The sequence below is a fragment of the Hyperoodon ampullatus genome (genome assembly GCF_949752795.1).
Source record: "Hyperoodon ampullatus genome assembly, chromosome: 9".
Lineage (NCBI taxonomy): Eukaryota > Metazoa > Chordata > Mammalia > Artiodactyla > Ziphiidae > Hyperoodon > Hyperoodon ampullatus.
Window position 1 is genome coordinate 59181360 of NC_136922.1, and position 22117 is coordinate 59203476.

General features: G+C 37.3%; 1 protein-coding gene across 1 annotated transcript; it reads left to right on the forward strand.

Annotated features, from left to right (window-relative positions):
* Nucleotides 1-7724: 7724 nt before the first annotated feature.
* Nucleotides 7725-20200, forward strand: SNX10 (sorting nexin 10; the record flags this gene model as incomplete). Its single annotated transcript, XM_079711742.1, has 5 exons — nt 7725-7823; nt 11619-11719; nt 12301-12399; nt 19169-19381; nt 19837-20200. 5 exons carry the CDS (start codon nt 7725-7727, stop codon nt 19916-19918), a joined length of 594 nt encoding a protein of 197 aa, XP_079567868.1. The 3' UTR covers nt 19919-20200.
* Between the last annotated feature and the right edge of the window lie 1917 nt (nt 20201-22117).

Sequence of the window (22117 nt, forward strand, 5' to 3'; positions counted from 1 at the left end):
GTATATTTGGTTGTTCTAATCATGATCCAAATAAGAACTACACATTGCATTTGGTTAATATATTGCTTAAAACCTCTCATTCTGCCCATTTTCCCCCTTGTGCCATTTATTTGTTGAAGAAACTGCGTCTTTTGACCTATAGATGTTTTCACATTCTGGATTTTGCTGATCGTGTCCTTGTGGTGTAGTTTAACACAGGTTGGCAATTATTTCTTGTTGTAAAAGATGAGTTTTTTCCACTAATGTATTATGAAATACAAAAAGGTAACTCTCCTTAATTCTGGACGCTGCTTATGTAAAGAAACTCGTAACATCATGAATCATTATAAGTCATGTAAAAGGCAGGCCTAGTTGAATTTCATTCACAGCTATTTATCCCGACGTAATAAAAGCTTTCTTAAAAGTCCTCGTTCAAAACTGCCAGAGAACGGCATTTAAACACACTCCAAGCTATAAAGTGACAAGTAACATTCCTTGGAGGATGTCTTTTAGGTTATTTGTCATAAATATTATTAGGAAATAAAGGAAGGTTACTTGATACATTCCTTGTGCCTTTCAAGCATGTTATTTATAGAGAATGTAGTGTGTGTGAAAGGGGCTAGATTTTAGTTTTGAGATTGTTATGTGGGAGTCCTGGATAGAACCCTGGTGAATAAGACATTGGTTAAATGTCAGTGCCTCGCACAGAACCAGGACTCAATACATTTTAATTGAATGAATGAGTCTCCAGTTCAAACACATAAACATATAAAATGGGTATATTCTTTGGAATAGGATAAAAATGGCCCGAGAAAGTGAGCATAAAATGAAACAATTTTTCATTTTTGTGGTAGAAGATTCTCATCAAGGCTATGAAAAACTAATACTAACACCTAGAGATTCTTTGTTAGCTTTTGTCTGTACTCATCTTTTTGTAATAAGAATAAATATTTTTACAGTTAGCACACAGTTATGTTTACTGTACTATAAAAATAGTAGAAACTGTGATAGGTATGTAGTGACATATCGTTGTGGTGTTACTTTGCATTTCCCTAGTGGCTAATGATCTTGAACATCTTTTCATGCGCTTGTTTGCCATCTGTACGTCTTCCTTAGTGAAATGCCTTTTCGTGTGTTTTGCCTATTTTCTAATTGAATTCTTTGGTTTTTTTACATGTTGAGTTTTGAGAGTTCTTTATATATTCTAGCTACAAGTCCTTTGAGGGATGAGTGATTTGCAGATAGTTTCCAGCCTGTAATTTTTCTTTTCAACCTCTTCACAGGAGGTGCAGAGTAAAGTTGTTTAGGTTTGGCGAGGTCTAATTCAGCTCTCTTTCCTTACGTGGATTATCATTTTGGTATCAAGTCTAAGAACTCTGTCTAATCATAGGTCGCAAAGATTTTCTCCTATGTTTTTTTCTAAAAGTTTTATGGTTTTATGTTTCCATTTAAATCTACGATCCATTTTGAGTTCATTTTTACATAAGGGGCAAAGTTCAGGTCAAGGTTCATCTTTTGGCCTGGGGATGTCCAGTTGGTCCAGAACCACTTGTTGTAAAGGCTATCTCTCCTCCATTGAATTGTTTTTACACCCTTGTCTGAAATCAGTTGGGCATATTTGCATAAGTCTATTTCTGGGTTTTCTATTCTGTTCCATTGACCTGTGCCCCTCTACCCGTACCACACTATCCTGATTACTATAGCTGTATAGTAAGCCTTAACATCAGGAAGAAGGATTCCTCCTACTTTATTCTCTTTCAGAATTATTTTGACTATTCTAGGGTCTTTTCCTTTCCATGTAAATTTTAGAATAAGGTCAGCTGTATCTTCAAAAATTTTGCTGGGATTTTTACAGGAATTGCATTAAACTTATAGATCAATTTGGGGAGAATTTATCTCTTTACTATGTTGACTCTTCCAATACATGAACACAGTATAGAATATACTTACACAGATATATACAAAGAAGTATATACTTCTTCGATTTCTTTCAATAGCATCTTATAGTCTTCAGCATACAGAACCTGTACATCCTTTGGTTTTGAATCTTCTTTATAATCAGTTGGTTAATTCTCAAACATTTCATTAGCACTTACTAATGAGTGCCAATACTGTGCTTGGTGCTAGAAATATAAAAATGAAATACAAGGCCTTTGAGAAGCTAGTGGGACAGAGTTTCAGAAGAACTTGTTGTTTGAACTGATGTTTTAGCTAATAGCAAAGAAAATAATTTTTTCCCCTCCAAAATAATGCCCTTTTGTGGAATTGGAAATATAGTGAAATCGGAGATTTATTATTTATTGTTGAAGAAGCACCCAGTAGAACATGTTTGAGAGCACAGGCTTTGGAGCAAGGCAGACCAGAGTTTGAAACCTAGCTCAGCCTGTTTGCCATTTGACTTTGGGCCAGTTGCTTAAGCTTAAGAAGCCTTACTTTTCTTATCTGTAAAAAGGGGGTGATAATATTACTGACCTCTTAGGATTGTCATAAAGATTAAAGGAAAACATGTATAAAACACTTACCACAATGCCTGGCACATGCACATGCCTTGTTCAGTATGGTTATTTTTATTGTTGATTTATTCTCATATATCAGGGCTAAGGAAGAAAAGACGAGGTAGATGGATAAATGGATAAAGGTTGAACCTGGGGTGGGAGTTGGGGAGGGAAGGGGGTACACTGAAATTGAAGAGTGATTATTATAAGACAACGCAGGAATTAGACTTTCAAAGAGTGCAGTTCTCTTTCTTCAGAAGTTTGTTTTCACATGGAGAACAGTAGGGATCAGTTAGCTTAAATTTTTAATTCTACTCTGCCTGACTTCTTCCTTCATACTGGATATAATCATTAGGCCCAAGAAGTCATTAAAGTGTTTAATAAGGTTATTAAATTGACTAACTGCTGCTACTGAAGCAATTTTCATAGGAAATCCATATGATTCTAGTTATGGAACTTGGAGCTGTCCTTTGTGGCTGACAGGCTGTCAACATTCCTTTGAAGGATGGTGGGCAGCATCATGAGGGATGCGTCTAATTAAGAGATTATAGGTGAACCTTGGCTTCCTGGGTGTGCTATTCGTAGCTGGAAGTATCGTGAAACTTCACTAATTCCTACTAATTGCAGATTGGGGGAGGGGGCCCATCTGAATTATAGAATATTTTAAAATAAATGTACTTTTATTACTTTCAAGTACATTTTTTTTTTTTGCTGTACGCGGGCCTCTCACTGTTGCGGCCTCTCCCGTTGCGGAGCACAGGCTCCGGACGCACAGGCTCAGTGGCCATGGCTCACGGGCACAGCCGCTCCGTGGCATGTGGGATCTTCCCAGACCGGGGCACGAACCCGCGTCCCCTGCATCGACAGGCGGACTCCCAACCACTGCGCCACCAGGGAAGCCCTCAAGTACATATTTTAACTCCAACTATGCAAACAAATTGTTGTCTGGTACAAGTCTTAGGGGACTCAAGTTATTGGCGCTCTCAGAATGATTTTCAATTATTTCTATGTAAATAGGTGCTTCTGGAATTCTTTAGGGTGCTTGAAAACAGTTGATTCTCATAGACCTTAAACATTGCTCTTGTAGCCATGTGCTGTTAAATTGGCACACCCTTAGAGGAAGGGGTTTGTTAAATTAAGATAAACTTTAGACCAGCTGCTAAATAACTTATCATTAATTCATGGAGTCCAAGAACCCAAGTGGATGAGGTTTTTATTTCAGTTGAAGTTTGATCTCATCTTTTTTTTTTTCCTGAAGCCAGTTCATTTATTCCTGCAGGCATGCATTTATTCATTAAATGATATTAATGGAGTGCATTGGGTGTGCCAGGCACTCAAGTCATGCTGGACAGCCTAAGCTACCCTAAAGGAGCTTAGCATCTAGCGGAGGAGGCCTGCAGGTAATTACAGTGCAGTAAGGCATGGTGAAGAGGGAGAATGCCCAAGGTCTGCCCAGAGGCAGTAGGGGCTTGGAGTAGAGTCAAATGAGTCAGACTGGGTGAATCTGAGGATTTCCAGGGGAATTCCAGAAGGATTTCTAGAGACTGAGTTGCATTTTGAAAATGGATTGGAGTTAGCAGAAAATAAAAGAAAGAACCAGATGATGGCGATGAAGGAAAAAGCAGAAACTGGGGTGAGGACAGCAGTGCAGGCAGAGAGAACAGCATGTTCAAAGGCATGCAGGTGTGAAATTGCATGTTGTGTATGGGGATGTAAGCTTCGCCTTTGGAGATAAGGAGAGTGAAAATCATGAAAGGCTATATTGTGCTAACTACAGAGTTTGAACTTGATCTTGAAGGTTATGGGGCAGGTTTTGTAGGATTTTCAGCAGGAAAATGACATCATTAGATGTGTGCTTTGGAACCATTCTTGTTTTAGTGTGGGGGATGAATTACGGGCCCAGAGGTCAATTAGCAGCCCCTGCATTAATGTTGGGCAAGCAGTCCTTGGGTCAAAGCACTCACAGAGGGAGTAGAGTTGTGGGTGGATCAAGAAGGGTGAATCTGGAGGATGCAGTCAGTGAGTCAAATAGAGAAGTCCGGGGACTCTGGGTTTCTGGCTGGGGTTGCTGGGGATGAGATGAGGAGGAGGATGTGGGAAGGGTGTGGACTCTTTGTGCTCGTGGGATTTCCCAGTGAGCTGTCTAGGCAGGAGGCTGGATATGTGGGGAGATACCTGGACTGGGATGGAGAGAGAATCATCAGCTCACGCTGAGCACTTGAAACCATATGTTTGGATGAAGTCATCCTGGAATCCTAACAGGGTGTGAAGAACAGCAGCCTGGGATGGCTCTCAGGGCAACAGCAACGTTGAAGGCAACGAGAAGGAAGAAAGTTTGCCATTTAGCACTTCAACCAAGTTAAAGACTTTCAGGATTGAAAAAGCATTTGGAGCCTTAGCACCACAGTTAATTTTGAGTGTTCATTTAAAGTGCATTGCTATGTTCTTAGGAGATTCTTTTTCCAGCATGACTTTAGAATATGTTTTCAACATATCTTTCCTACATAAAGATTAGTCATAATGAGTAATAATAATGGTACAATCCAAGAATTACAATCCACTAAATGAGGAAAGTAGATTCTTTACTTTAGAATCTACAGTATTCATTATGATGTTCATTCCTTTTACAAATATTATGAGGGGCCTGCTCCAAGCAATTTCTGTGAAATCTTTAGGTCACTCTGCCTTTCACTGAAAAATTACAGTATTAAAGTGTTTGCAACTAGATTCTTAAATTAATAAATTTTTACTTAAAAAAAGATATATATCTGGATTAGCTTTTCTGAATTGCTTATTGCCAAGGTCTATGGGAAGACCTCTGTGCTTTGGGTTTATAAGCATTTTCCTTTCTACATAATAATAGTTGACTGTCATGTAGCACTTAATGAAAATTTTCCCAGTGCTTTCACAGGTATTTTTTATATGATCCTCCTAACCAACAGCTGAGATGGGCCAGACAGGCATCATTCCTATTTTCCTGATGTAGAAATGGAGGCTCAGTGAATAAGTTCATAATTTAGGAAGTAAGTGAACCAGAATTTACCCCTGGTCTTGTGACCACAATTTCAGTGCTCTTTCCATGAAAAGGGACATGTTACTCAAAGTGTAGATGTCAGTAGTTAGACAGTAGTGAACAAATATCGGGAAAAAAGTCCTGATTTTTTTGAGAACTATTTGTCATTACTGCCATCTTCAATTAATAATACGTTGAGTGTTCAAGGGGTCTGTGATGCTGTGGTAACTGTGGATTTTATCATTTTAGTTCAGAAACCTTTTTTTAAATGACAGGTTTGTAGAAAATTGACAGATGCATTTCTTTGTCTTTTCATTTTTGTTTAACCTGAGTGGAGGCCCACTATTTCAGTAACAGGTGCATATCTTCTACTGTTAATATGGAACACTGAGCTGTTGGAAATATTTAATTTCCCCTGTGAGATATTCAAGAACTTCTGCCTCTCCAGTGGAAAAGTGGAGCTGCCAGCACCCTGTGAGGGAGTGTGGCTTACATGTGACCTGATGACTAGCAGCCTTCTCCCTTAGGCTGGCTTCACGGGGATAGGATAACCTTGTCAGCATTCTGCCTTGCTCTGAGTGTGTTGGGGGCAGTTGGAGGCTTAGCTGTGGTCTACCCTGGATTCTGGTCTTCTCTCCTATTCCTGACCTGTCTGTCCTTCTGTTCATTGATTCATTGGTGATTGATTCACTCCTTCTAAGAACTATGGATGTGTGAAAAGCACTCTGGGAAAATGAACACACACACACACACACATGCACACACACGCACTAAGGGCAGGGTGCCTGGGTTCTGTTTCATTTCCACCTCTGGGCAGGATCTACTTTACCCTGACCCAATCACACTATATGTAAGAGGCCTTCTTACTAACAATTGTCTTTATAGACCCTCTTATAATTTAGAATATGCTTTTAAGAAAAAATGGCCAGGGCCTCCCTGGTGGCGCAGTGGTTGAGAGTCCGCCTGCCGATGCAGGGGACACGGGTTCGTGCCCCGGTCTGGGAAGATCCCACATGCCGCAGAGCGGCTGGGCCCATGAGCCATGGCCACTGAGCCTGTGCTCCGCAAGGGGAGAGGCCACAACAGTGAGAGGCCCGCATACCGCAAAAAAAAAAAAAAAAAAAAAAAGAAAGAAAAAATGGCCAAATGGTGAACTTGATAGGTGGCAAAAGCGATTTAAGGGAATGTGGACTATTTTTCTCCTCCTCTCTTAATCCTCTGTCCTGAAAAATTCTCATTATATTATGTGCATAACAGAATGGAGGTGCTCTGTCCAGAAAACCTCATAATCTTTTTTCTTCTGCTGCTCTAGAGCGCTGACGGCCTGCTTTTCAGACGTGACAAAGCAAAGCAGTAAGAAATGCCTAAAATTTCAGCCCTGAAGTCTTTTTTTTCAAAACAAAAAGTTAAAATATTTAAAATGAAATTCAGTTAGCAATGAATTGTTGTGCCAAACATAACACTTTTTTGGTTGTATGTTTTCATATTTTAAAATTAAGCTGATTTAATAAAGAGCACTTTTAAAAAAAAATATTGTATTTTAAATTTTACCCCCTATTTCCTGTTCTTATTATCTTTAAAAAGGAACAAAATGATCTACTTTGTATTTTTTTTAACTTTTCTAACCCTTATCTATAACATGAGATTGTTATGAAGATGAAATGATTGACTACATGGGAAGGTATATTTTAAAAATAGAAGAGTGTGTCAAAGGTGCTCATCTTTCTATTACTAAGTTAGTAGTGCTTATTCTCAGGAAGTCGGGGTGCACACACAAAGTCATTTTCAGCTCTCCTTGCTTGCTTTTCACATGACCTTTGTCACTCTTTCTTACTTGGGTTCTAGCAAGTGATTTATCAGGCAGGGCCTATAGTTTTAATTCAGAGAAATGAAGAAAGTAAGAAATGACCACTTTGAAAACTTGATAAAAATGTGAACCTATTTTTCATGATGCAAAATTAAAAATCAGTTTTAGAGTATTTGTTCTTATTGTCTTCACATAACCTGTAAAACTATCCAAAAGTGCACCCAGCTCAGTTTTGCGTTATTGTAAAAATTCCATCTGTGGCAACAGTGTTTTTTAGACTTCCTGTGGCGCTTGATTCATTAACTTCTTGTTTTTTAAAGGATTACAGCCACATCGGTTAAAGCTCATTTCAGTTTTGTTCTTGTACAGTCATTTCTCTCAGCCCTTCTTAGCCCTATTTGCAATTCTGAAACCTATTTCTTTGCTTGTGATGCCCTTACAGGAATTTGTAAGTGTTTGGGTTCGAGATCCTAGGATTCAGAAGGAGGACTTCTGGCATTCTTATATTGACTATGAGATATGTATTCATGTAAGTATGCCATCAATAGTCCATAGAAATCAGAGTAATTTTTAGGTAGCATACATTTGATGGGATACTATGATATACTTATAATTGAAATTTATAAAAATTTTTTGAATTCAAAGAACTGAATATGAATGATTACAATTAGTGCTTGTCTCTTAAATGAAGTAGTACAATGGTTCCTAAAGTTCTTTATTTGAATTCCTTATTGTACCTTTGTTAATATTTTAATGTTTATTGCCTTCATGTATGAAGATGTGAATACATCTAAAATTCAGAAAGAGTTTTTATAGCTCATTAATGGTATTTCTTTATGATCTGTTATAGCATATTTCTGGAGACTATATTGCCTGATAAATCTTAGGTTTTGAGAGGATGTAGAGTTCTCTGGAAAAGAGATGTGCAGTGTTTTATATGTAGAACAGGAAAGTAGGAAATGAATATATGGAATTATTTTGCCTTAGTCTCAATTCTGAGTAATTAAGATAAGTAAATAACTAGAAATGATTTACTTTACTTGGAAATAGTACTGTATCATAATCTCTTGAACAGTGTTGTATGGTGTGTTGCCTCCTCTGATTATCTTGAATGAGGGTCAGCAATCTTTTTCTGTAAAAGGCCAGGTAGTAAATACCTTTAGCTTTGTGGGCCATACAGACTCTCAAAATTACTCAGTTCTGTTGTTGTAGGGTGAAAGTAGCCGTAAACAATATATAAATGAATGAGTATAATTGTGTTCCAATAAAAATTTATTAGTGAAGACAGGTGGTGGCTGGATTTGGCCCACAGGTGTATATAGTTTATTGGCCCTTGAACATGAAGATAGTCACTTCTTTTGTCTAATTTAGTCCAGACTTTTCTTGAGAGCATAGAAATGGGCTCAGATTTTATCTGTGACTGTATAGAACAGGTGAGATAAAATTTAGCCATCTTTTGATCTTCACATTGTTAATAGCTACATTGGTATATTGGGTACCCAGATACCACCCACAAAACTTCTCTTTTTTCTCCTTTCTTCCCTTTTTTCTTTCAAAGTTCCCCAACTTAGAAAATAAAGTAAAAACTCAGAACTGCTTCTTTTGATGATTGTGTTGAAGCCCATTGCCAGGGTATGCCTTGTATTTAGATTTTGTTTTGGTTTTACTCATGATGTCACACCATATATGCATTCTGTGTGGAAAATTATAATACAAGTATGTAAGACTAAGCATTTGAAAATGAAATGAAATTCTTTAGTTGCCTTTTGACTTCCTCTAAAAAATTTGTGGGTCCTTATGACACACTTTATAGTAGGCATGAAATTTAATTATCTACAGGGAGTTAATGAAAGTATAGATCCTTCTCTTCTACATAAATAACGTGACTTGAATTCAGAAATGTCCATCTAAAACCAGAACCATAATGGGTTCGACACATGTTATTTGGTGGCGGCTCTGGTGTTTCTCTGAGATGCTAATAAATTGACAATGAATAAATGTTCTTGGCTTGATAGATAGCAGAAACAAGCAACTAGATTTAGAGGAACTTAATAAATTAGTGATCTCAGTGTAGCCTGATCCTGAAGAGGCTTCTACGTATTGTTGTACGATTAGGAATGGGTGGGGAGACTGGAGAGTTCTTGTTACCCTCACTTAGATGCTGTACCCATAGAGCTTTGCAGGTAGAGAAGCTGGTGTTAAACACACTTAAATTAACCTCAAGGGAAATGATACCAGGCAACTCCGAAGTTGTAGCATTTACTTGGAATTTTAAACTAGTGGACTGTCGAGGTGGGTAGTCCTTCATATATCCTCTCCTGAGCTTGTCCTGCAAATGAAGGACTTATAGGTAGACCTTTGTCTGGTGTAGGCACCAGATGGATCTCCAGTTATTGCATGCACAGTGATTCTGAGCAGAGAAATGAAAAGCAGTTGAACTGAACTCCACCTCTGCCTGAGGTTCAAGAGGCCCTGCAATGGCCTGGTTCTCTCTGGGGAGAGAGCACTGAGAGGATACTCACCCAGCCCTTGTTAGGGCACGAATTCTGGAGTAAACGGCCTGCTGCCTGAGTCCCTAAGGGTCACGTTAGAGGGAGACCCTGGTGTGCTTTGAAATCCACACACACAACATTATTATTATTTATATATATATAAATTTATTTTACTTATTTATTTATGGCTGCGTTGGGTCTTCGTTGCTGTGCACAGGCTTTCTCTGGTTGCGGGGAGTGGGGCCTACTTTTCGTTGCGGTGCGTGGGCTTCTCATTGCCGTGGCTTCTCTTGTTGCGGAGCATGGGCTCTAGGCACGCGGGCTTTGGTAGTTGTGGCACGCAGGCTCAGTAGTTGTGGCTCGTGGGCTCTAGAGCACAGGCTCAGTAGTTGTGGCGCACGGGCTTACTTGCTCCGCAGCATGTGGGATCTTCCCAGACCAGGGCTCAAACCCGTGTCCCCTGCACTGGCAGGCAGATTCTCAACCACTGCGCAACCAGGGAAGTCCCACAACGTTATTATTGTGCCACAGACTCCATCCAGTGCGTTTGCTGCCATATCGTCCATGACGGGATTTAGGCCAATAAGTATTCTGGGGGCAAGTCTCTTAACCTCTCTGTATCCTGAGGTTCTTTGAATTTTAGGAAGTTCAGGAATACCAGGAACTGTGCCATACATTTCATGGGAACGGTTAGGAAATAATGTACACCATCCCTGACACTTTCCAAGGAAAACAGCGGCTGGGTGCTTATTAAGTGGTAGGTTGATAACAGTTTTTGAAATGATATAAATCTTGGGGGCAAAAAAATTTCCCATTTGGCAGTGTAAAGATTATGAAATAGAATTTTGAAATTAATAGGCAGAATAGAGATCTTCTTACAAAACCAACAGACAAATAAGCCAGTCTCTTGTTTTACAGAAAGGAGGAACACACATATTTACCAGCCTTGTGTTTACCCAGAGGAGAAGCATTGCTGTTTTGCTTTGGGCAGGGACTCTGATGGTGGCTTTTTCTAAGTTTGCCTTAAGGTAGCTGGAAGGAAACCAATGTCTAGTCACTAATAATACTATTAAGAGATAACATTTGCCATGTGCATGTTATCAATCCTAATAACAACAACCCTGTGAAATTGGGATGTACTATTTCATCCCCATTTTACCATTCAGGGAACTGGAGTTTAAGTGACTTGCCTTACAGCAGAGCCAGGACTGGAATTTGGGTCCTCCATGCACATACTCATCCTGTGCACCACATGTCTCTTTTTACTTGATCACGCTTCCTTGCACATCTAAGTAGAGAAGGGAAATGCTGATCTCTTGTTTAAAAGTGATTTCAGGATTCTGGGTGATTTGTGTGATCTGTGGCGATGGCCATATCAAGGACACAACAGCTTCTGCGATGTCATGTGAAGGACCAAGAGAAGGTGTTTCTAATCCCCAAAGGCTTCTCCACGGATGGATGGATGGGGTTGAATGCAGTGGATGACCCTGAGCTCTTATTGGTCATTTATTCTTCAGGATTTATTTAATGTTTATGATTTGTCTCTGAAGGGAGTGCTAATAGGTGAGCAGGAAGCTACTTCAGGACTCAGGGAAGTGCAGGGTCATGCCTTGCCCCAGGACAACACTGCTCATTTATGTCACCCCAGCTGTCTTCATGGATGCTATATTGGTGGGTTATGTGCACTATTTGAGTCTGGCATAAATGCAAATGTATTTTTGATTTTTAAAATCCTACTTTAGATGAATATTGGGGGCATATAGGGAGTTATAGATATAAGAAAAGCATTTTTTCCTCAAGTGAGGCTTATATTTTTTGTTTTCTTTAAACAGACCAATAGCATGTGTTTTACAATGAAAACATCCTGTGTACGAAGAAGATATAGAGAATTTGTGTGGCTGAGGCAGAGACTCCAAAGTAATGCATTACTGGTGTAAGTGATTTAAAGAGTATATTGAGGAGACCTTATTATTATATTCAATATTTTAAAATTTGACATGCCACTATAAATAAAATAAACAACAGTGATTTACTGTATAGCACAGGGAACTATATTCAATATCTTGTAATAACCTATAATGGAAAACAATCTGAAAAACAATGGAAAACACCTGAAACTAACACAGTATTGTAAATCAACTATACTTCAATTAAAAAATTGACATGTATTAAGATATATAAAATATGAAGGATTTTGTAGGCTTTCTTCTTGATCGCAATATATAGCTTTAGTTAGGTTTTTTCAGCTACTGCATCTGAATTCAAAATTTATCACTTGGATTGTACCAGCTTGTATGAGTATTGACCATGAAAGTCCTCAAAAATGTTTAAAAATTTTTTTTTTGTTTAAGCTAATTGATTTTCTCACACCCTTATTATATAATATAACCATATAATATGTATATAATAGTTGTGTGATAATTATCATGCACAATTTGCTTTCATTTTGAGGGATTTCTGTAACTAAACCACCTTAATTTGATGATTAAAAACATTTTTTTTCTTTCTCATAAGACAACTGCCAGAACTTCCATCTAAAAACCTATTTTTCAACATGAACAATCGCCAGCATGTAGATCAACGCCGTCAGGGTTTGGAAGATTTCCTCAGAAAGTAAGTATGCAGAAACTTTTGCAGCCAGATGGGAGATATGAGCACAGTGCTTTGCAAGAGTTGAGCGTCCTGTGATCAAGTCGGGGAGAATGTTTCTGTTTCTAAAACGCTAGTAATCTGCTCTGGAGGGACTCTCAGTAGTTCATTTCCTATATTAGAGCGCCATCTTGTGGCTCACATCACACAGTGCATATTCGGGACCAAACTTTCCAGAAAGAAAACAATAAACTAATTGAATCAGATAATAAATATATACTCCCTTAAGCTATAAAGCAGAGCCAAATTGCTTGGGAGTTTAGCTGACAAAAGTAAAATTTGCCAGGAAACAAATATGCCTTATTAAAAAGGCACTTCTTAGAAATTCTCTTTATTTACAACATTTAGGATCGACAGACCAAAATCAGCTCTACGATGGGCTGCTAATACCCTTCTGAGCTCCTCTAAATGAATAGCTTAGTGATACTCTTTGGAGAGAATGTTTATAAGGGAGTATTAATTGGTGTTTGAATAGTCTCAGTGGGTTATTAACTCTGGGGTACTTGGTGATGGTTGGTACTGCAGTGAAAGTGACTTGAATTCACACTGCTATAATTCCCCTTTTTTTCCACTCTGGAATGCTGGAATACCTACCTATCCCACGGGACAACACAGTGGTTTGCACACAGACCCTAAGGCCAGACTGCCTGGGTTCAAATCCTGCTTCTGCTACTTATTAGCTGGGGACTTGGGCAAGTCTTTTACCTCCTCTGTGCCTGTGTTTGCCCATCTATAAAATGGGGTAATAATAGTATCTACTTCATAAGGTTGTCTAGAGGATTAAATCAGTTAACGAATGTAAAGCACTCACAACAGACTGACATATAATGTGTGGTATCCAAGTATTGGCCATTATTTTAATGCACTTAAATGAAATAGCTTTGAGCTAATTTTTCTATCTTCCTGTTTTGTAGTTAAGGAAATAAGATGAGTCCTATGACCACTAGTTAGTGGCAGGGCCCAGTCTCCTGAACTGTCTTTTTCTACTAGCTTCGGGATCTGAAGCCGTCTCCTTTTGAGTTTCCTACACGGTAACTTTGAGCTAGCCTGAAATAATATACTGCCCTCTCCCCATATGGCTCACTCATCAAGGGTTTGGGTGTTAAGTATCCACATGAATATTAACATTTATTTCTATTAGATTGATATCATGCTTTTCCTTTGAGGGGGTCATGGAGACATACAGAAACATCCAAGATTATAAATTGAGGGAGGGTTGGTAGAGAAAAAGAAGGCAGAGGAATAAAAATGACAAGAGACCAGAAGAATTGATTAACCGAGCCAGGTTCTCAGAAAACCTCACAGTGGTGTTCTTTGGGGCATCATAGGCATGACAAAGACCCCGTCAAGTTTCTTCTGCCCTTTCCCTTTGGGGATAGCTCCAATTTTAATTGTCTGTATGGGACCCAGGTGGCTAATGGCCTCTCCCTTAAGACGTGGTCCCCGCAGCCAAGTTTGCAGAGTGGCTTGTCGCTCCAGATGCTGCTCAGGGAAGCTGCAGACTGGCCATTGCCAGTGAGGCCTGGACAGAGCCAGTCAAATCCTGCAGTCCCCACAAGCGTCGGGGAGCTACATGTTTTGGGTAGAGGAATCTCCTTATTTGAGATCAAAGGACAGCCCGTGTCTCTATATTTATGTTGCTGGTTAAGTGCAGGGCATGTGTTTTTCGACCAGGAATCACTTCATTGTTTTAAACATGACCTTTTCTTGCACAGTTGGTCAACCAGATTCATGCCAGAGTGAGGGTCACTGGGCTGCAGAGGGGTTGTGCTTAGTTACTTGAGGTTGTTGGGCATGCTGTGTCGTTTGGCAGTTTTCTGGTTGAATTTGATGCAGAGGTCATAATGGAAAGTGTCGTGGGTCAGGGGCTTGAGGAACTGGGTTCCAGGTCCCCTGTGAATCTTGGCTTCTGATTGTTTTCTAGCTCTTCGACCTTGGAAAAGTCACTTCATTCCTGTGAGCCTTGGTTTGCTAGAAAGAATGCAATAATGTAACACATGTATTGCCGACCTCACGGGTAGTTAAGTCATTCAGAGGATGGCTTGGAAAGGACTCTGCAAACCTATTTATTAAGTGACTGCTTTGGACCAGGCTGGGTACTGGGGATATAGGACTGCACAAGATGGACACATATCCTTGACCTCTTGAAGCTTCCATTCTAGTGGGAAGCAACTATATACATACCAGGGATGGCTAGATTCATTAAAATTGGATCTGGATTACCATCCAGAAGTCAAATCATGAAACGGACACCAAGTTCTCTTGTGATGTTATTTGTTCCATTATGGTCTGTGAACATTAGTCTCCAAGCGATGAGTTTCACATTTAAAATGAAAGCTGGTGCTTCTACGTGGTTTGAACCTGAAGGAAGTAAGGAGTCTAATACCACACGGTTGGATTCAGTCCTGACCTAAATGCCCTGAATACTGTGGCCCTTCCAATCCTCGCCACCTTCTTTCCTGTGCCCCTCAGATTCTGATGCATAGTCTTCATGTTCTTTGTCTAGTTTGTGTAGAAATAGCAACCTCGCATCTCTTTGCCCCGGGTACACCCCACCCACTCTGTCACCCCAGCCTAAGCCCACTTTGGGAAACTGGATGTGACATGCAACTCAGCCAGCCATCTGTGTCCTGACCCCACCTTGCTGTCCTCTGAGGCCCTGTTGGTTACCCATTAAGTAGGGCCACCGTTAGCAGCCTGTACCTTGTTTGTAGAGCACCTTCGGAACTTGAGAGGGAAACACCACAGCATTAAAATGTGAAACATGCCTGTGCTGTAGAGTTTTAGCAAGTATTTTTAAAACTTGGTTTTTAGGTAAGTTTTGAAGTCATGAACTAAGAGCGCTATATATGTTCAAACCCTTTGAAACCAAAATGCTGCTGTCTCTGTGCATAGGTGTGTGTCTGTAATACAAATATATATTTTTTCCATTTTAAGGTCATTTGTGAAGTAATACATAATTAATAGCAAAGTACATATCCAGGCCACTCTTCATAGAGGAATTAGAAAGTTGTTTCTTTGCCAGGATATCAAATAAGAGTAATCTATACTATTTTATTGAACACTGGCTGTTTAGCTTTTTACATGTTTTATCTCAATACTTACAACGTTAGGAGTCAGGTTTCATCTCAGTTTTATAGACAAGGAAATTATAAGAAAGGTAGAGAAACTATATTAATCCCAGGAACTGGCAGGTTTATAATTAGAACTCTTAAATGCTAGCTAAATTTGGTCAGTATGATTGTGAGATTTTTCAAATATATTCATTTTTCCTCAATCTTGGCTATATTCTCCCTTTGCGGTCTCCCCCCACCCCCAGTTACTTTTAAATTGTAAGTCACTTTTACTAATAGTTATGAAAAAAGAAGTTATAGACTAAATGATAAACTCTGTTGGTAAGTTTCTAACTATGAAATTGGCATTCCTACTAATTTTTTACATTTGATTGCTATCACAAATGGGAGCCAGCTTTCCTTCTTTACTGAATCCACCCCCATTAATATAACTACATGTACCTTACAATGTAGACTTTTGTATTACAGTTTTGTATTTCTTAAAAATTTAAGGAATTGAATAAAAAAAATTTTTTTGCAAAAGGATACCATGGAAACACTACAGCTAGTTTCATACACACACACACACACACACACACACACACAATTTTTATGTCTTTGTGTTCAATAGAGGGCACCACAGCACAGATCATGAGTGTCTTCAATGAAGATTTGTAGGTTTTATTTTTCTCATGGTAAGAGGTAAACAGGCTGAATTAATTTTTTTTCCTATATCAAACTGCTAACCTTCCACACACTATACAGATGTGTATACATATCATTATATTGGGTTCAGTAGACTCAGGGCATCCTTAGTTAGGATTACATGGTTTTGCATAGCTATATATATTCTCAGCTGAACCAATATATAATACACCTAATAAAATCACATTGAGGAAAACCAGATTTTCAGCTGTGTTTAATTCAAGGAAAAACAGGTTTTGCTTTGTTTAATTTAAAAGTTGGTATGGAGAAAGGAATAACTTTTTACTTGTGTTGTAAATATCCTTTCAGAAATTCCTTTAAAATTCTAGAGGCTATTTTTTGTTCCTTTTATAAAGGCTTGAAAATTGTATACATTTATTTTTATGGAGGCTTATAAAGATGACATTTTATTGCCTGTTTTACAAAGTACTCTTTATATTAAGTTTGAAGTTGATTTTCTGCTGTTAGATTTGTTGGTGGAAAATGTGGCACAAGTATGACTAAGGTAAAAATAAGGTTTAATATTATGGCAGTCACAACACTCTCTGATATATAATAAACCAGATATTACTTAAAATGAACTAATTATGCTCACTGAACCAGATGGGAAAACACTCTAAAAATTTTGTATTTTTAATTTTGGAATGAAATACTGGACTGAAAATAAAAATCCTAAATACAATAAAAAAGTATTTTTTGCTTATTTAAAACTCATACCCATGGAGTACGGTGGCATAAATTTAGCCAATCAGACAGAAGCAATTCAAAAAACCTAAACTGTGCCTGGCACATGTTTTTGAACTCAGGGCCTGTGTGGGTGTTCAGATGTTCCCTGAACATCCTTCTCCCAGTTCAGGATCGTGAGCTGGGTGTGCCAGGCTCCCTCTGGCTGTTCACCTGTGTGTCCTCCAGATGGCAGTATTAAGCAGAAAAGAAAACACTGGGAAATGAGTCTAATGCACAGTAAAATTGGAAATTGAATTATAGCTCAAGAAAAAAGACAGTAGCCTTGAGGTCCTGATCAACCTGGACTCTGATCACTTTCGTTTGCTGTACCCATGTGTTAGGTTACTAGCAAGTTAATAACAGTGTGTGACCAGTTCAAGGCTCAGTAGAATTGCTTTAGACATGAAATAAAGCTAAAATGAATTTGTGTCCAATATCATTGGCATTAGTGCTCATTACTTTTGTGGTGTAATGCCTCAAACCATCTAAAATCAGTTTTAAAGATTACCCATTATTTTATAAAGAAAATACATTTCCAGCAGAAACAAAGCAGTAAGTATAATCCTATGAACAGTTACTTGTAACATTACTGGCAGGAAACCACTGACAAAGGACACAGGAAACACTCTGTTCAAACTTCACAGCAAATGCAAGGTAATATTAATGAGTCGTTGCTATATAAATCTTTTCTTGATTTGAAGCATTTAAAACAAGAGTGGTAAACATTTATAAAGGTAGAAAATAAATCTCAAAGAGTAGTAAAAGGGATTTACTACTTTACTCCTTATACTTAGTAAATTAATCTTTATCATGTGATATGGTCATCTTCTGAGGGCATCCAGGGCAGAGGACATGGAGGGAGTGTAAATATTTAACTGCTTTGCTTGAGACTTTGCCTTTTAAAAAGGCACAAAGGTTTTCCTTTTCCTTTTAGTAGGTCAGTAAAGAATATTTCTCAAACTACATTTGTAAGCCTATTTGAAGCAAAGAGGACAGCTAGATTTTGGTTTTGATACTGTGCATTTTTAGATGCTTGCCTTCTTGAAGAAATAATTCTGTTTTATATGGAAGAGAAGGAAATATTCCAGTGACCCTGGATTTTAAGTAAATTGATATGAATGGCCAAAAGAGATTTACTTATCTAATTACTTGTTTAAAAAATGCAGAATATAAAGTAAGTTTCGTTTGGTATGAAATACATACTCTATTTTTCATAGATCTCTATATGAAAAATCCCATGTTGGACAGAATTATACTTGGGTTTCAGTGTTTCAGTTTTGTCCCCTATATCTGGTCTTAGTGTCTGTGTTATATCATTATCAAGCTATTAATAGAGACTAAATTATCCTACATCAAAATCTCTGCTAAAAAGAGAAAACCAGTTTTTATTTAAATATAAGGGTATTCTTTGACATGCATTTCAGAAAAAGACACATTCACTGCTAATATGAATTAGAGCACGTGCAGATTTTGCTACAGGGCAGTTTTTCATTCTCCATGTAGTTCTGATGCACCTGCTGAAATTTGTATTCTCTTTGTAAACTTTGATCTTGCATGTGGGAAGGCTAGTATGTACTTATTACAAAATTATACTTTAATTACATATATGGTAAAAATTGTCTGGGAGCAATTTTATTTAGGGACTCATTTAAAAATAGATAAGTAGTGCTGCTGAAGATTTTGTAGAAATTTCTAGTCAATCTTAAGTATTCAAAAAAGCCACCTCTCAACTGAGCCCTTTGAACACGTATATAAGCCTCCTTGTAAAGTTTGAAAATGTAAGACATGCTGAGAAATCTATTGACTTTTCAATATAGTTTTTAATAGTTGTTGAAAGTTTTGATGTTTTATGACAGCCGAGCCAATAAAGATCACAGAATTGACATGCTGGTTGGCAGTAAATTTTTTAAAAGCAGAATAAAATTCTGTGACTATCTAAGCAAAATATTTCCATAATTAATCCACATGGTCATAACAGATGGTTAAATTGAAGAAATGTCCTTGAAGTTATTCTTTTAACAGATGTTCTTAACTATTAGCTTCATGTTTTTACTCACCTAAATTTCCAAATAATGGAATAAAAGTTAACATATGCTTTCATCCCTTTAATAGGCAGAGTCGTAATTGATGCCAAGTTTGCCATAGTAGAGAAATTACTTCAGTGGCACATTTCTAATGTTTTTTTCTTTCCCACCCTATAACTGTCCATCCCCGTCCACTGGTCATGTCTCCTTTTTTCTTTTACATAGGGTCCTACAGAATGCACTTCTGCTTTCAGATAGCAGCCTTCACCTCTTCCTGCAAAGCCATCTGAATTCAGAAGACATCGAGGCATGTGTTTCCGGGCAGACTAAGTACTCTGTAGAAGAAGCAATTCACAAGTTTGCCTTGATGAACAGACGTTTCCCTGAAGAAGAAGAAGAAGGAAAAAAAGAAAATGATATAGATTATGATTCAGAAAGGTATTTCCTTGCATTTTGATTTAATGTATACGTATTTATATAACACATCGTGCACATACGCGTGTGTATAGATATATACACACACTCCACTTTTTTGTTGATGTAATACTAAGATAATGAAAAAATTAATTGACTGAGATTTTATTGAGCTGTGACAGCTCATCATAGTAGTCTTCACACACACCTCCACACTGAATTAATGAATGCAGTAGAAATTCAATTATCTGCATTCTGATTATGTGACTTTCATTTAGTCAGACTTGAATTATTCGCGTTTAAATTATCTAGCTAAAAAAATATCCAACTGCACTCCAAATGGCTAATTAAAAGTCCAAATTTCCTGTCTCTCTCTGTGACTGGAGATAATTAAAGTTCTCCTCTGTTACTCAGGCTTTGAGTGTGTTGTGAAAACCAATTTCCTCTTTTTATTATTTTCCCCCTCTCTTCTTTTCCAGTTCATCCTCTGGGTTTGGACATAGTAGTGATGACAGCAGTTCACACGGATGTAAAATGAGCACAGCTCTGCAGGAATCCTGAAAAATAATTCTAATGTTACCATTTTAGGAATAGCAAACTGTGTCCAGTCGTAGAGCAGAAAGCTTGCTAATAATATATTCTTACCTAAAGCTCACTGTCATATTAAGTATTTAAATTCGTGAAGATGTTGTGTTGTTTATTAGTGGTCTTTTTATGTTGTCCTATTTTGGCTAAGCTTCTGTAAAAAGCTAAAAGCCAGTGAATGCAGTATTCTCCTTGATAGGCGCACGCTATTGGTAAAACAAGATCCTGCCCTCAAATGAAATGACTTATATGTTTAAAAAAAACTAGTTGGCTTTATTGTATTTTAAAAGATAGGTAAATAGGTAGCATTTGAAATCCAGATAGAGCATTCCTTCTTGTATCACTGGGGCAGTGTTAGCATAAACACAGCAGGTATGGTCATAGCCGCTAGGAAGACTTTCGGCACAGACCAGAATGCCTCTCTCAGACAGGCGGCTGGAATTCTGTGGGTACCTCCCCTGCACTGGGAAAACACTTTTGGGGTGGTTGATTGAAATGTTTTAAGAGTGTTTAACCTTTCCAGTATTCTATTTCACACGTAAATGGAAAATGTATCTTATGAATAGAGAGACATGTTAAAATAATGTTTACATCTTAGAGAAAAAGCCTAGAAATAGCACTAGTCATTTTGCTTATATTTGCAATATATAGATTCAGAAATACATTTTCATTGTCCAAAATCAGCTTTAACACATGGTTTCTGGAAACAAACCATTTGTTTTCATTATCTGTGTGTAATTAGAATTATAGGTTCATGATTTATTTTCTGACTTTATGTGCAATTTCTTATCACTAGATAAGTATCAGTGTCAGTGACAGTTGCTTGTTACTTTTTTAAGTTAAAAGTAGGATCTTATGAAAGTTAATAAATTTTGCCAATAAATATTCCCATAATTTAGAAAAGGATATGAACTTGCTAATTTCAGAATTATTCATTTTTAAAAAGTCCTTTCTTTTAAGGCATTTGCCTGAGCATCTATAAATGCTTATTTTATAAAGCAGTAATTAAATGTCTTTTTTCTTTTTTTAGTGGCCCAAAGATTAAATGTCTTAGATAAAGTATACTGAACTTCAAATTTCAGATAAAGCAGCATTTTCTTGAGATAATTGTTCAAGTTTCTTCCTTGTTGAATGGTACAAAATATCTCTGAAATTAACAGGAAGATATTTTTACATAACTGGTATAACTTGTTGCTTTAATTAAATATTACCTCACCTCATTTTATTTTAACTAGGAGTTTAAAAGTATTATTTAAAGAGTCTTTGAAATGCTTGTAACTAAGAACCAACAGAAAAAGTTAAATTTAGAATACGAATGATCTCCTTAATTTCGCCTTTTTGTTTGCTCTAAAACATCATTGAACTTTTCGTAAATATTTTGATTTAAGATATCTTGGATCTTGTTACTTTGTCATCTAAGACTCATTATTTTAATACAGGGGGAAAAAAGATTTAGCAATTTCTTTTTATCTTGCTAACATGTAAAGTTTGCCATCCAGTCATTTGAGTGTGATCCCTAGGTCCTTGGCAATACGTATTTGCATTCACGTTATTTCTGTTTTACTGCAATTTTGAAAAGCATATAACGTGCCATCAATCGTCATGTGATTTTTAGATGATGTAACTATAGCTATCAAAATTGATATTAAGTAATGCCTAATACTGTGATATGTAAACTTCATGAGATCTTCATTTTCACATTAAACATGAAAAAATCAACTCCAGTTTGTTGGATCGCTTATTTTATACAAGAGAATATTATTTCTTCTGTCTTAGATCTAAATTCAGTGTGTTTCTGAATGATTAGTAATTTTTAATGAATAATTTTGGTAAAATTTGGTTTCATATTCACTGTAGTTGTGTACATTTAAGGTTTAGCCTTGGTTTGGTTGTTTTGATATCTAAGCACTGGCTTCTTTAAACTGATTTCCTGCAGCTGAAATATTTAAATGAACTTCAGCCCCCAATGGCTTTCTTGTTTTGTTCAAGTCTCTTATTTTTCTCCGCCATATTTTTATAAAGCTTTCTTTAGAAAAAGAAAACAATTACTTAAATAACTAAATAGCATAGATGTTTATTTAAAACTATTTTAAATGTAACAAATTTAAAGAATTCTAATCCTGGTTGCTTTATGATTTACATACAAAAAACTGTATTTCCCTGGCTAATTCTTAA